The sequence below is a fragment of the Mobula hypostoma genome, chromosome 5, assembly GCF_963921235.1.
Source record: "Mobula hypostoma chromosome 5, sMobHyp1.1, whole genome shotgun sequence".
NCBI classification, from domain to species: domain Eukaryota; kingdom Metazoa; phylum Chordata; class Chondrichthyes; order Myliobatiformes; family Myliobatidae; genus Mobula; species Mobula hypostoma.
This window is the reverse complement of record NC_086101.1, coordinates 25,475,422-25,491,025: the sequence shown is the minus strand read 5'-3', so window position 1 is coordinate 25,491,025 and position 15,604 is coordinate 25,475,422. Positions and strand designations below refer to the sequence as shown.

Sequence of the window (15,604 nt, the reverse complement as noted above, 5' to 3'; positions counted from 1 at the left end):
AGAAAGTTCTGAAGAAAAAGCCTCTTCACCCAGGGGGTGGTTGGAATCCAGAATACATTGCCTGAGGGGCTGGTGGACACAGACTCTCTCAACAAGTGAGAGCAATATAGATGAAACACTTAAATCATCAAGACATCCCCAATTACTGGTAAATAGGATTAATGCAAAGGGATCCCTGTTGGTCGGCACAGACGTGAAGGGCTGAAGAACCTGTTTTCTGCACTTTATACTATGAGTCTAAATGTTGGGAAGGTGTAAATAGCAGTGGTCCAACAAAATGGAAATTAGAGCAGAAAGTGGAGCAGACTGGATGGGCTGAATATCCTAATTCTGCTCCTGTGTCTTGTGAAGGTAACATTAAAACCAAAGAAGAGGTTATAAAGGGCAACACACAAAATGCTGGAGGAACTCACAGGTCAGGCAGCATCTATGGAGGGGAATAAACGGTCAACATTTCGGGCCAGGTCCCGTCATCAGGACGCCGAAGAAAAGATTTAATCTTCAGGGTAGAAGAAGATTGAACAGACTTCACAGTGGAGCAGCAGATCATAAACACATGAGATTCTGCAACACACACACGGAGGAACTCAGCAGTTCAGGCAACATCTATGGAGAGGAATAAGCCTTGATGAATGAACAACCCTGATGAGTCCTGAGAAAGGGTCTCAGCCTGAATCGTCAGTGGTTTGTTCCCCTCCATTGATGCTGCCTGACCTGCTGAGTTCCTCCGTCATCTTATGTGTGTTACTCTGGACTTGCAGCATCTGCAGAATTTCTGGTGTTTAAGAGGTGCTTATCGTTACTGGAAATGGCAATGAGCCAAAGATTGAATTGGTTAGGACTTTATTCTTTAGAGCATAGAATATTGAGAGGAGATTTGATAGAAGTATACAAAATTATGAGATGTACGGAGTAAATGCAAGCAGGCTTTTTTCACTGAGGTAGGGTGGGACAACAACCAGAGGTCATGGCTTAAGGGTGAAAGGTGAGAAGTTTAAGAGGAACATGAGGGAAACTTCACTCAGAGGGCCACGAGAGTGTGGAATGAGCTGCCACCACAAGTGGTGCATGCAAGCTCGATTTCAGCGTTTAAGAGAAGTTTGGATAGGTACATGGATAGTAGGGGTATGAAGGCCAGGTCAATGGAAGTAGGCAGTTTAAGTGGTTTTGGCATGGATTCGATAAGCCAAAGGGTCTGCTTCTGTGCTGTACTTCTCTATGACTCCAAAGTACTGGGAACGGTTTTGAACTCAGCAAAGGAAGGCCATAAGACTGTAAGGTATAGGAGCAGAATTAGGATATTTTCCCTATCGAGTCTCCTCTGCAATTCCATCATGGCTGATTTGTTATCCCTCTCAACTTCATTCTTCTGTCTTTTCTCCGTGAACTTTGATGCCCTGATTAATCAAGAGCCTATCAACCAGCACTTTAAATGTACCCAAAGGCTTCATCTACACTGATGTCTCTGGCAGTGAATTCCACAGATTGACCACCCTCTGACTAAAAAAATTCCTCCTAATTTCTGTTCCAAATGGGAAAAGGACAGAAGAATATACAAATTGCCCAGTATCAGAGAACCAAGAGTTCAGTGACCCTTGAAAGAAATACAGTCATGCAGAATCTAGTTCTGGAGTACCAGAGGTAAAACACAGAACCAAGCCCTTCAGCCTACCCCCTGCTGGCCATCAACCATCCATTCTATTTTCGCATTTCTATCAGCCCTCCACCCCACTTCCCCCACCACCGCAGACACTGCCACTCGCTCACACGAGTTGATGGGTATATTGGAAGAATAAATATGGGATTAAAACAGTTCAGAGCAAATGTGTGGTTGACATCTGGGATGGACTTGGAAGTCAAAGGTCTGTTTCCATGTGAATTTGTGGCAGATGGAAGTAGCCTGTGTTCCCACTTTCCTGAAAGTGCTTTCGGTTTCAGGGATAGAAAAATGTTGGATGTCCTCAGATTGACGTGTAAAAAGGGTTTAGATTTCTGTCCAAGCCCTCCTGTAGTATTGCCTTGTGTCCAGATCGAGAGTTGCCCTGGAATTTGCAGAATGGGTGAAGCTGCTGAAAAATGCATCTTTGTTTTTTCTGTCTCTCTAACACGCTCTAACAAGCACGCGCTCTCACTCTCTCTCTCTAGGTGGAATGTGAAGATGCTGCAGTGTTACCGGTGTCAGCACTGGTTCCACGAGGCCTGTACGCAGTGCCTGACCAAGCCTCTGCTCTATGGAGACAGGTGAGCCCATCACTGTCAGTCCACTACCTGCCTTGCAGCTGCAGGAACCGGTCATGTTCAGAGCCATGACGCCCTGTCGCCCTGTCTCCCTCCCCCAGCCCACACATTATGTTGGAAAGGACTACAACACAGGGACCATTCCACATTTAATTTTATTACCATAGGCATATACACCTGGGTATAAATGCCATGGATTACAGCACAGTACATACAAACAAGACAAATGTAACTTCAAGTAGACTTCAAAGTGGAATAACTTGTGCATAAAAAAGTAAATTAAACATACCAACATTGGTGCAAGTTGAGGGAAATATAGTCCAAGGTGGTGCTTGAGTTTTGCTGAGAGTTCTGGCAGTGTGGAAACAGGCTGGTCAAGTTGGTTCGAGTTTATTGTCATTTGGGGTGAGGTACAAGTACAATGAAAAACTTACAGCAGTGTAAGTCGCCTTGGTATTGGTAATCCACAGAATATAAATTATGGAAATCATACATAAAATTAAACTACGGATTGTGCAACGGCAAGACAATGCAAGCAAAATGGACACTATCAGAGACAAGTTCGTGGGTTGTGTATGGATGGGAAGTCACAAAGTCTTGCATCAAAGAAGGGAGGGTGTTGGCAGTAATTGTCACACAGAGGTGGAGCAGGAGTGGCGGATCAGCCAGGAATCTCATCTGCAGGATGGTTGGTTTACGCATAGGAATATGACGTCAATAGTCTTTTGGTTTTGCAAACTCTGTCCATTGCCGCAGATGGAACAGAAAAGCTGAAAGGGGAAGAATCTGGAGTTTGACGGCGAGGTGGGTTTTGACCTCGAGGCTAAATGCTCCATGAAACAGGTGTTAGAAATAAAACCTGAGATGATAACCACGAGACTGAATAGAAGCAGAATTAGGCTATTTGGACCATCGCGTCTGCTCCATCATGGCTGATTTTATTATCCCTCACAACCCCATTTTCCTGCCCTTTCCCCATAACCTTTGGCGCCCTTACTAATAAAGAAGCTGTCAAACTCTGCTGTAAATTTACCCAATGCCTTGGCCTTCACAGCCAATGAATTCAACAGATTCACCATCTTAGTTAAAGAAATTCCTTGTCACCTCTGTTCTAAAGGGATGTCTCGCTATTCTGAGGTTGTGCCTTCGGGTTCTAAATTCCCCACTATAGGAAACATCCTCTGCACATGAACTCTAGGCCTTTCAGTATGCAACAGGTTTCAATGAGATCCCACCTCATTCATCTAAACTCCAGCAAGAAAAGGCCCAGAGCATCAAATGTTACTTGTACCTTTTCACTCCCGGAATCATCTTCTTGAAACTTCTCTGGACCCTCTCCAATGCCAGCACATCTTTTCTTAGACTTCCCCAAAACTGCTCTCAGTACTGCCGAAGGGTTTCAGCCCAAAACATCGAGTGTACTCTTTTTCCTAGATGCTGCCTGGCCTGCTGAGTTCCTCCAGCATTTTGTGTGTGTTGTTCTGTACTCCAAGTACAATCTGACGAAAATGTCTAATAAAGCCTCAGCATTATATCCTTGCTGTTATTTTTTAGTCCTCGCAAAATGAATGCCAGCATTTCATTTGCCTTCCTTACCATTGACTCAGAATGCATGTTGACCTTTAGGGAACCTTGCGTGAGGACCTCCAAGTCCGTTTGCACTGCTGATTTCTGAATTTTTTCACCATTTAGAAAATAGCCTACTCCTTTATTTCTTCTGTCAAAGTCCATGTATACAGTGTCGGAGTTCAGGTTCAAGTATATTGTCATCTGATGGTACATATATACAACTAAATGAAATAATGTTCCTCTGCACCACCATATGCCCACAAGACATATATCACTCACAGCGCATAACACAAAATATTACCGCAATAAATTAAAACGCAAAGTGCAAGTAGTGCACAGCACAGATAAGCAGTAACAGAACGGTAATAAGCTCACTGATTGAGTGACGAGATCTTGCCAATGGCAGGGCACTCATTGGTCTCACAGCCTAAGAGAAGAAGCTGTTACCCAATCTGGAGGTTCCAGTTCTGATGTTCCTGTACTTCATTCTTCATGGTAGTGGGTCAAAGAGATTGTAGGATGGGTGGTAGGGATCCTCAACAATGTTACAATCTTTGTATGCAGCACTTCTGATAACTGTCACAAATAGGGGGAGGGAGACCCTGGTGATCCTCCCAGTAGTTGTTACTATCCTGTAGGGTCTTCAATGCCTTGCAAGTTCTGTACCACACAATGATTCAGGCAGACCAGACACTCTCGATGGTGCTCCTGTTGAAAGTTTTTAGAATGGGAACAGGGAGCCTTGCAGTCCTCAATCTCTTCAGAAAGTGTAGATGCTGCTGTGCCTTCTTGACTAATGAGGGGGTGCTGAGGGTCCAGGTTAGATTGTTCATTATGTGAACACCAAGGAACTTTGTGATCTTTACTCTCTCAAAGGCAGAGCTATTGATGTGCATTGGAGAGTGCTTGACTTGCGCCTTCCTGAAGTATGCAATCATCTGTTTTGTCTTTCAACACTATATTCTATCTGTCACATCTTTGCCCATTCTTCCGATCTGAATTTTTCTGCAGACTCCTTGTTTCTTCAACACTACCTACCCCTACACCTATCTTTGTATTCTCCACAAACTTGGCCACAAAGAGATCAATTCTGTCATCCAGACCATTGAAGTATAATGTGAAAAGAAGTGGTCCCAACATTAACGCCTGCAGAACTCAAGAGAAGGTCCTGTTTATTCCCAGTCTTTGCCTCCTGCCGGTCAACCAATCTTCTACCACCATTAGTCGACATAGAGTAATGTTCCCTCCACTCTAACCCATCATAGGCTCCTAGGGCGCAGATAAGGTACAGAGTGAAGCTCCTTCCACACTGTCCCGTCACACTCTCCCGAGAAGCTCCCTACCTCAACAGATGTCAGTGCGGCTCAGGTGTGTGGAACGACTCAGGCTGAGCTGCTCGTCGGGCTCAGGCCCCGCAGTCTTATCCGAGAGCTGAGTCCACACAACTTGAGCCGTCTCTCTTCGACACCCACAGTCCCATTCAGGGATGCATGTAGGAGATACCTGTATGGGCTGCTGCTCCACACCCTCCAGTTCCTAGCCCTTGTCCACCGTCCCCACACGCCATGGCCGTCAGTCTTTCCACCTGGAAGTGAGGGAGGTCCTCAACTGAAGTCCCTTTACGAGGGAGTTCTTCCCATGCTCCTGGTAGATCTGGGGTGGAGGCTGCTGCATAGAGCAGTGCCCTGCAATAAGTTCTTTAGTTTGTACATGGATCTCCCAGTCGCATGTCACTTCTGCGGGCTGGAGGAGACCATGTATCACATGTATATGGAGCATGTGAGGCTGCAGCCCCTTTTTGCGTATCTGCGTGAACTACTTCTCACCTGGTTGCATTTTAGCCCCATCCTATTTATATACTGTCATCCAGAAAGGAGGGATGAGGATGTCCTTGTCAGCTTGCTCCTGGGGCTAGTGAAATCAGCCATCTGTGGGACTTGGAAACGGGTGGTGGGAAGATCTGCCTGGGCAGACTGTCGAGCAATGTTTAAGGCATATGTTTATGCCCAGGTAAATATTGAGAAGGAACACGCGCAGTCCATGGTGACCATAGAGGCGTTCCAGGACCGTCGGGCTTTGTGGGGGGTTATTGCCATCATTGACAGAAATGGAAACATTTTAGTTTAATGTGTATTATCTATATGTAGTGAAGTAATTGTGTTAGTCACTGGTTTGTATATAAAGCACTGAATCTGTAATAAAGATATTTTGTATTTTATTAAAAAACAGCTCCTTCCACACTGTCCCAACACGCACCCCTACCACACAGCTTATCCCTGTTAACAGCCACCAAGCCATCCGGCCCCAGACCCGCTCCTACCACTTCCTTATCCTGCTGAATAAATTATTACACAAGCACCAGGTACACTGTGTGCTGTCGTTGTCCTCAGCCCACTGAATAAACAGGAACTACAGGAAATGAGTCCATGTGCCAGTGGGGTGATTGTTATTGTGTAAAGGAAAGTGGAGAGGCAAGCAATAATTGCATGGATTAATGCTTCAATCCACTTGCTGCTGAACAAATTTCTCTGCTGCAGCTCAGCTGTGTCTGAATGCTGAATAAGTAGGATGGGCTCGTTAACTGAAATTTATAAGAACCAGAGTCACAGTGCACAAAACTGGCACCAGATCAGTTGAGTGTGAACTTGGTGGCTAGAATGCAGCATCGTGTCGATTCAGTTGCTTTGAGTTATGCGGTATGGTTTAAGTTTGTGCAGCATTCTCCTCTGCACGGTAACAGGTCTGAATGCAAGTGGAATGCAGCTCTCAGAAGTAACAGCAGGAGACTCATAAGTAACGCAGAGTTGTTGGGCTTCAGAGAACTGCCCCTCTGGTCTATCTCTGCCATTAATTCCTGGATGAGTTCCATGCCAGAACTAGCCTCGATTAGTTTTGAGTTAAAGATAGTTCTGTAACTTGTTTTCCTTTTAGTAATTTTAAACAGTCCGTGGTGAGCTACTTTTGAGAATCCAGATGCAGGTAACATGGTTTATTCTATACAAAATTCAAAGTAAACTTATTATCAGAGTACATATATGTCACCATATACAGGCCTGAAATTCATTTTCTTGTGGGCATTCTCAGTAAATCCGAAATAGAATAATAACCACAATAGAATCAATGAAAGACTGCACCAAAGTGGGCGTTTAACCTGTGTGCAAAAGACAACAAGCTGGGTAAATACAGAATGAAAGAAATAATAGTAAATAAATAAGCAATAAATATTGAGAACATGAGATGAAGAGTCCTTGAAAGTGAGCCTATTGGTTTTGGGAGCATTTCAGTGACGGAGTGAGTGAAAGTTCAGGAGCCTAATGGTTGAGATGTAATAACTGCTCCTGAATCTAGTGGTGTGAGCCATGAGGCTCCTGTACCACCTATTTGATGGCAGCAGTGAGAAGAGAGCATGTGCTGGGTGCTGGGGGACCCTGATGAGGTCCTTGCGACAACACTTCACGTAGATGTGCTCAGTGGTGAGGAGGGCTTTACCCGTGATGGGACTGGGCTGTATCCACTACCTTTTCTAGGAGGTGATGCAACTAGGATAGGGTAGATGCAGAGTGAAGCTTCCACTGCACCATCCCATCACAAACACCCAGGGTCAGACACAGAGTGAAGCCTCCACTGCACCATCCCATCACAAACACCCAGGGTCGGACACAGAGTGAAGCCTCCACTGCACCATCCCATCACAAACACCCAGGGTCAGACACAGAGTGAAGCCTCCACTGCACCATCCCATCACAAACGCCCAGGGTCAGACACAGAGTAAATCTCCCTCTACACTGTCCCATCACACACTCCCAGGATCAGGAACAAAGTGCATCTCTGTTTGTAGTGACTCCTCACGCACTCCCAGAACAGGAACAGCACAGGTTTAAAGTTAAAGATTTAAGATAAAATTTATTTGTCACATTTACATCAAGGCAGTGAAAGATGTTGCTTACAGCAAATTAAGTCAGCTGGAATTGTGCTGGGTAGTCAGCAAGTGTTGCCGTAATACTGGCAGCAACATATCCTGCTTACAATTCAAACCCTAAGCATACACCTTTGGAATGTGTGAGGGATTAATTACAGACACGGGCAGGAATTGAACCCTGGTCATTGATCACTGGTGCTGTGGTAGTGTAACGCTAACCGCTATGATGCCATAGTGTCACAGTACAGAGTAAAACTCCTCTATACACTGTCCCATTGCACAATCCCAGAGCAGGGACATCAATGGTTAGACATGGAGTAAAACTCCCTATATACACTTCCATCACACAATCCCAGGGCAGGGACATCACGGGTTAAACACAGAGTGAATTTCCCTCTACGTTGTCCCATCACAGATTTCCAAGGCAGGGGCATAATGCATCAGACACAGAGTAAAGCTCCCTCTACACTGTCCCGTTACACACTCCCAGGGCAGGGACTGTCTCTCCTCGACACCCACAATCCCATCCAGGGATGCAAGTAGGAGGTATCTGTACAGGCTGCTGCTCCACACCCTCCACTTCCTAGCCCTTGTCCACCATCACGACACGCCATGGCGGTCTAATAATTGAATATAATTTGTTAAAATTCGGAAGAAATGATTTGCAGTGGACTGAAAACTGGTTAATTTGTTTAATTTGTAGGTTTTACCTATTTTTGTGCAGTGTCTGCACAGGTGGACCAGAGTATGTGAAGCGACTACCCCTAGACTGGTAAGTGGAGTATTAATGTTTTTGGGAAGTTGGAGGTGGCATTTCCCTTTTACTGAAGTACCTTCACCCCTTATCAGATTTCTGAATGGACAATGAACCGATGAACGCCACCTCACTTTTACCTGCTCTCCTTTTGCACTAATTACTTAATTTTGTATATCAGAATCAGGTTTAATATCGTTGGCGTACATCTTGAAACTTGTTGATTTGCAGTAGCAGTACATTGCAATACATAATAAAAAAAACTAGATTATTATAAGACATTTATAATTTGATTCAGTAGTGCAAAAAGAGAAAAAAATAGCGAGGGATTGTATACGGACTCATTGTCTATTCAGAAATCTGAGATGGTAGTGGGGAAGGAACTGTTCCCAAAACAGCTTCTTCCCCTCCACCACCAGTATGTTGAAAATATATTTTTTATTGTAAATTGTAGTATTTTTAATGTATTATACTGTCCTGCTGCCACAAAACAACACATTGCACAATGTACGTCTGTGATAATATACCAGATTCTGATTGTCAAACAATAGCAGTGTAGAGTTCATAGCCATGTTAATAGAGGTTTATTACTCCATGGGATGTGGACAACATCAACAATGCCGGCATTTGTTGTTCACCCCTAATTGCCCCTAAACTGAGGAGTCAATTGAGAATTGGCCAGATCGCTGGACTCACATACAGGGAAGACTGGGAATGGAGAGTGTTGAATGTATGTCCATATGCGCAGGTGCATTGAAAAACCAGCAGCAGATCACAGGCACGTAGCGTCATATAAACAGCATTTACAAGAGAAATGTAAGCATCAGTTATAGAAGAAAGAACACAAAACAAAAGCCAGTTTTAGTACAATGTGGTCATGTTGTTTCTAAACTAGTGTTGTGCTGCTTTCGATCAAGAACCAAGCAGTTGAAGGGAAGTAGCTGTTTTTGAAGGCAAAACACACAAAATGCTGGAGGAACTCAGCAGGTCAGGCAGCCTCTGTGGAAATGAATAAACAGTCGATGCTTCGGGCTGAGGCCCTTCATCAGGACCTGCAGAATTCCTCCAGCATTTGCGGATTTTCTCGTGTTTGGGATTTTAGTTGATTTTGAAGACAGGATTCCTACCCGAAGGACACTTGAAAACGAGATGTGTTTTGGGAACAATTTGTGGTTTCATGGTAACCATTACTTGGTGTAACTCTCCCAAAGCAACAAATTTCACCTCATAATGACAATTTTACCGGATTCTGATTTTGAGTTGAAATTCTTTAGCTGCCATGGTGGGGTTTGAATTGACATCTCTGGATCACTGGTTCACAAATCTGGCTGTTGTTCCATAATTTAAGCCCTACACTTGTGTACCTTGAAGGTGAACAACAGTTGACCCCTCCCCCACCTGCCCACTTCCTGGCACAGGTAGAGGCACGCTGACAACCTTTTGCCCAAACACTGTGGATAAAGTAAGGATACAGTTACAAAAGGGAAAAAAAATGTAAATAAAATAAAAGGAAAAATGTAGCCTCAAAGGCAGTATCAATTTTAATACAAAGTTTAAAGTAAATTTATTTTCAAAGTACATCTATATCACCATTTACAACCCTGAGATTTGTTTTCTTATGGGCATACTCAATAAATCCAAGAACCATAATAGAATCAATGAAAGGCTGCCCCAACAGTGTGGACAGTTAGTATGCAAAAGACAACAAACTTGTGCAAATACAACAGAAGAAAATAATGATGATAAATGTGTAAGCAATTAATATCGAGAACGTGAGATGAAGAGTCCTTGAAAGTGAGCACATAGGTTGTGGGAACAGTTCAGTGATGGGGTGAGGGAAGTTAAACCCCTGTGGTCCAGTAGTTTGATGGTTAAAAGATGATATCTGTTCCTAAACTTAGTGGTGTGAGTCTTGACACTCCTGTACCACCTTTCTGATGGCAGCAACGAGAAAAGTGCAAGATTCTGGAGGAGCTCAGTAGGTCAGGCTATATCTGTGAAAGGAAACGGACAGTTTACATTTTAGGTCTAGACTGTCCATCCAGATGAAGGGTGCCAACCCAAAATGTTGCCTGTCCATTTCCTCACACTCATGCTGCTTGGCCAGCTGAGTTCCTCCATCAGATTGGTTGTTGCTCCAGACTCCACCCCTGCAGTCTCTGGTATCGTCATTTTTAATGCATTACTTTTACTTAAATGATGCACAAACAGGATGCTGCAAATTATTAAACAAATGCAGGGATTCGCCATTTAGATTTATTGAACCCCTGTTCACTTACATCATCCCAGAAGATGATTCCTATCCTCTCCATAGATCCTGACTGGCCTGCTGAGTTCCTCCAACATTTTGTGTGTGTTACTCTGGATTTCCAGCACCTGCAGAATCTCTAGCATTTTATAATTTCTATATAACAGCTTTTGACCAACAATAAGAGCTTGACCTTTTAAAATTAGGATTATTTCTAATCGGAAATATAAACGTTTGGGATTCTCATCTACAAATCACAATTGTTCATTTTAACTCTGAGATTTATACTTATATGAACTGAAGCTATTAAAGGAATAGGAAGAGAATACGGTCATGGTATCAGTGAATAACTGAGCGGGCTCAGGTTAGGGACAATCAAAACACTGCAGAAAATTAAAGCAGAAAATCCTGGAAATACACAGTAGATCAGGCAGTATCTGTGGAAAGTGAAATAGAATTAGTGTTTCAGACTAAATTTATAAACACTCACTAGATCAGCAGCATCTGTGAACAGTGAAATAGAATTAGCATTTCAGACCAAGGATATAAGCACTCAGTAGGTCAGCATCTGTGGAGAGAGAAACAGAGTTAACAATTCAGGTTGAAGAGGCTTTGTCGGGATAATTTTTGACCCAAAATGCTGACTGTTTCTCTGGCCTCGGGGGTAAGTGGCTTCCTGCAGTTCCTAAGTCTTCCTGTGTCCCTGGGTTTCCATGTACAAGGAGACAGCTGACTTAGTGAGAGACAACACCCTGGTGGCAGTGTCCTTCTTTGTGCAATGTGGGCCTTTTTTTTTTAAATCCTGCACCCATAACAGTACACAGAACTCCCCAGCTAATGCATCCACGCATCTGTTCCAGGGGTGGGTGGGGGGAGGGGGAGAGAGATTCTCTGCTGCTAGGGTTACTGAGTAAGAAGTTCACCATTTTCTAAAGGATGGGAGCTGCACACTGCAGCTTGGCATCCTGTCCAGAGTTGCATTGGCACCACGTCAGCTGGCACCACGCAACACTAACACCAGCATGCAGATGAAAGTGCCCTAGTGCAGATCAGCAACGAGTCAGAATCTGGGATCGGGAACTCCTTTCTTCCAAAAGCCCCGGTTTGATCCCGACTTCTGTCACTATGTGGAGTCCGCCCACTTTCCTTCTGACCATATTGGTTTCCCCCGGGTGCTCCAGGTCCTCCCACATTCCAAAGATCAGAATCAGAATCATGTTTATTATCACTGACAGAGGAATGAAATTTGTTGTTTTGTGGCAGCAGATCTGTGGGTCTGAGAGTTAATTGGCTGTTGTAAATTGCCCCTGATGTGAGGGTGAGTGGTGGAATCAGGAATGCGGGGAAAGAACAGGTAACAGAAACAAGTGGGGGATGGGATAGATGGGAGTTCTTTGGGCTGAATGGCCTATTTTAGATTTTTTTTAAATTAGAAGCAGATTATGGGATAGAAAGGGACTGGAAAACCCAAAAGAATTGAAATGAAGCAGATTCGTATCCCATTAGCAGGATCCCATCTGAGACTGGGTATTGGATCAAAATCCCTGCTGCAGGATGAACACAGCAGGTCAGGCAGCATCTGAAGGGGTAAGAAGAGTAGTCGACATTTCATCAGGTGAAATGTTGATCAGCCTTCCGCCTCCACAGAGGCTGCCTGACCCACTGAGCTCCACGTCCAGCAGCTAGGATTTAATTCCTGCAGTCTCCTGTGTTCTCCAGAATATCAGCACTGGGTGAGTAGACACAGCCTGCTGTGGCAGTTGCTTTGGGGTGTGTGGATTCGGCAGCAGTAACTCCAGGGCACTCTAACCTGCAGGGTGGACATTGCACACCTGGTCCTCTACCACCTCACCAGCTGCTGCAAGAGGAAGTACTTTGACTTCGAGCGGGAGATCCTGGCATTTGCCAACGAGAACTGGGGCAGCCTGCTCGTCGGAGAGGTGAGTGTGAGGAGAGTACCCCTCCTGAGGGGAGTGGAAGGTGGGGGTCAGAGCTGTGTGTAGGACATAATGAGGGAAGTCTGGTGCTGTGGGGGGGTGGTCAGAGAGCTGGGTGCAGGTTATGCAAGAGTAAACTGTTTCTGATGCAGTCAGAGAGGTGCTCACATGTCCTCTGGAGGAGTGGGACTGAAATCATACAGACATTAACTCAGATACGTAAGCTATGTCTGTACTTCTTGGTATCTCCCTCTTCCTGCTTCTCCCAGCCTCTGAATCTTAGGGACCTCCATGAACCCAGACTGTTACCAGCCCTTGAGCCAAGCTGAACAATGACATTGGACTTGGGTTCCACAGGCCTTTGGCTTTTGGTGTTTTTCTTGCCAGTTGAACGAACGGGGATGGAACTAACCACTACACTGGCACACAACAGTCACCCACTGAGTGGGACCAGAATAGAGATGCCCGAGGGGTCACTGATAACCTCGCATTCCTCACACTGGGTTAGCAGGGGCGTGGGTTCTAAAATTGTTGAAACCCTTTACAGCACAGATCAGTTATGCCAGTTGCCTAGGTGTCCGTTGTATAGGCATCACTGCTGCCCACTTAACTGGGTCAGGGCAAGTGAGAGTGACCAGGAGTTAAGTGTTTTCCTCTGATGTTGACCTGCTGTGTTGCCGCTGGGTAACACTCTGTTGCAGGAGTTTACCAGTCGGTGTTGGGTCTGGAGATGCTGTTGTCCAGAAGGCTCACTGGGAGTCAAGAATGAGGTGCCAGTCTGATGGACACAGCCACTAGGTGTTTGACACAAAGAAATAAGAGTAACTAACTCACTCTACCTTAAGTAAGGAGGGGAGGGAGAGAGAGAGCGAGAGCAAAGAATGAAACGAAGGAAGAACAAAGAACCTTGTCTCATGGCCAACCTTTTAACCAAAAACTAGCTAAACTGGACAGATAAGAAAATTATTTTGATCAGAACAGCCTATCAGACAGTTTGATTGAGGCTGGTATGAAGAAACTACAAAATATACAGACCTGCTTTATTACAAACTACTGAAAATCCATTCAACATTTACAGACAGTGTTTCAACAAAGATATAAGCAGTATAAAGAAAGTTAAACTACAGGAAAAATGACTTTTTAGACCTAATCCAACACCAGCCAGAGAGAAGAAGGAGTTCAAGACCTGCTCAAAATATCCTTGAGGAAATGTGACATTTCCTCACTGACTGCTGGGAGTCTCTGTCCCATGTCTGCTCATCGTGGACAGGGAGCGATTCAGGGCTGTGTGTCAGGAGTGAAAGGGTTCCTGGGTAAACAGCGGGTTACCACACCTCACATTGCCCCAACCACTCCATCGGACACTTCCTGGCTTATCTCATTGAGCCAAAGACTTCTACATCAGCCCAACTCGTCCATACCAACCAAGGTGTCCTCCTGATCTAATCCCACTGGCTTGCGATAGGCCTATATCCCCACCATTCCTATCCACATATATATCCAAATGTCTAAGTGTTGTAATTGTACCCCTCTCTATCACTTCCTCTGGCAGCTTTCTCCATACACTCTGAATGAAAATGTTACCTCTCTGGCCCCTTTTAAATATTTCCCCTCTCACCTTACTCCTATGCCCTTTACATTTGGACTCCCCTGGCCTGTAAAATAAAAAATGATGACCATTCACCTTATTTCTGCCCCTCATGATTTTATAAGTCTCTGTAAGGTCACCCGTTAGCCTGCCCAATTTCTCCTTGTAACTCAGGTTCTCCAGTTCCGGCTACATCCTTGTGAATCTTTCCTACACCCTCTCAAGCCTAATTACCTCCTTCCATCAGAGTCTACCCATTCCATACTGTTGTCGTCAGCCAGTGGAATGGAAGCAGGTCTCCCTCGATCACGAGGGATTGTTGAGGGAGAAGGGAATGGCTAATTCACCACAGAGCTGACACTGAATGCTTTCAACAGCTCACCATGCCCCTTGATAGGGGTGCATGTCTCTCTCTGGTGGGTTCAGTGGGGTAAAGGTTTGCACAGTGATCTTAAGGAACCATTTTTGACTCCCTCCCGGCATCTGTTTCCAGCTCTCCAGCACCACGAAGACTGAACGCTACCATCAGCTCCTGAATACCCTGAACAGCCATCGTGAGAGGTGAGGAAAAAAAAACCCAGATTTAAATGTGGGGAGTTCAGGACCGCTTCCACTGTAGCACAGGGCAGTGTCCTGACCATTACCAGGTGCACAAACTCATATTCCATCATTACCAGCCGTATTAACTCATAATCCCCCATTACCAGCGGCACTAACTCACAATCCCCCATTGCCGGCCACACTAACTCACAATCCCCCATCACCAGCCGCACTAACTCACAATCCCCCATTATCGGCCGCACAAACTCACAATCCCCCATTACCGGCCTCACTAACTCACAATCCCCCATTGCCGGCCGCACTAACTCACAACCCCCCATTGCCGGCCGCACTAACTCACAATCCCCCATTGCCAGCCGCACTAACTCACAATCCCCCATTGCCGGCCGCACTAACTCACAATCCCCCATTGCCGGCCGCACTAACTCACAATCCCCCATTACCGGCCGCACTAACTCACAATCCCCCATTGCCGGCCACACGGACTCACAATCCCCCATTACCGGCCACACGGACCCACAATCTCCCATCACCAGCCGCACTAACCCACAATCCCCCATCACCGGCCGCACGGACCCACAATCCCCCATCACCGGCCGCACGGACCCACAATCCCCCATCACCGGCCGCACGGACCCACAATTCCCCAATACCGGCCGCACGAACTCACAATCCCTCATCACCGGCCGCACGAACCCACAATCCCCCAATACCGGCCTTGCCGGCCGCACGAACTCACAATCCCCCATTGCCGGCCGCACGAACTCACAATCCCCCATTACTGGCCTTG

General features: G+C 45.5%; 1 protein-coding gene across 7 annotated transcripts in view; it reads left to right on the top strand.

Moving 5' to 3' along the window:
• phf1 (PHD finger protein 1) overlaps positions 1–15,604 on the top strand; it is a 68,333-nt gene that overhangs the window by 31,639 nt on the left and 21,090 nt on the right. For all 7 annotated transcript variants that reach the window (XM_063048253.1, XM_063048246.1, XM_063048250.1 and 4 more), the window contains 4 exons: positions 2,146–2,241; positions 8,430–8,498; positions 12,545–12,668; positions 14,747–14,814. In XM_063048253.1, coding sequence (XP_062904323.1) covers positions 2,146–2,241; positions 8,430–8,498; positions 12,545–12,668; positions 14,747–14,814 — 357 coding nt within the window. The remainder of the gene's footprint in view (positions 1–2,145; positions 2,242–8,429; positions 8,499–12,544; positions 12,669–14,746; positions 14,815–15,604) is intronic.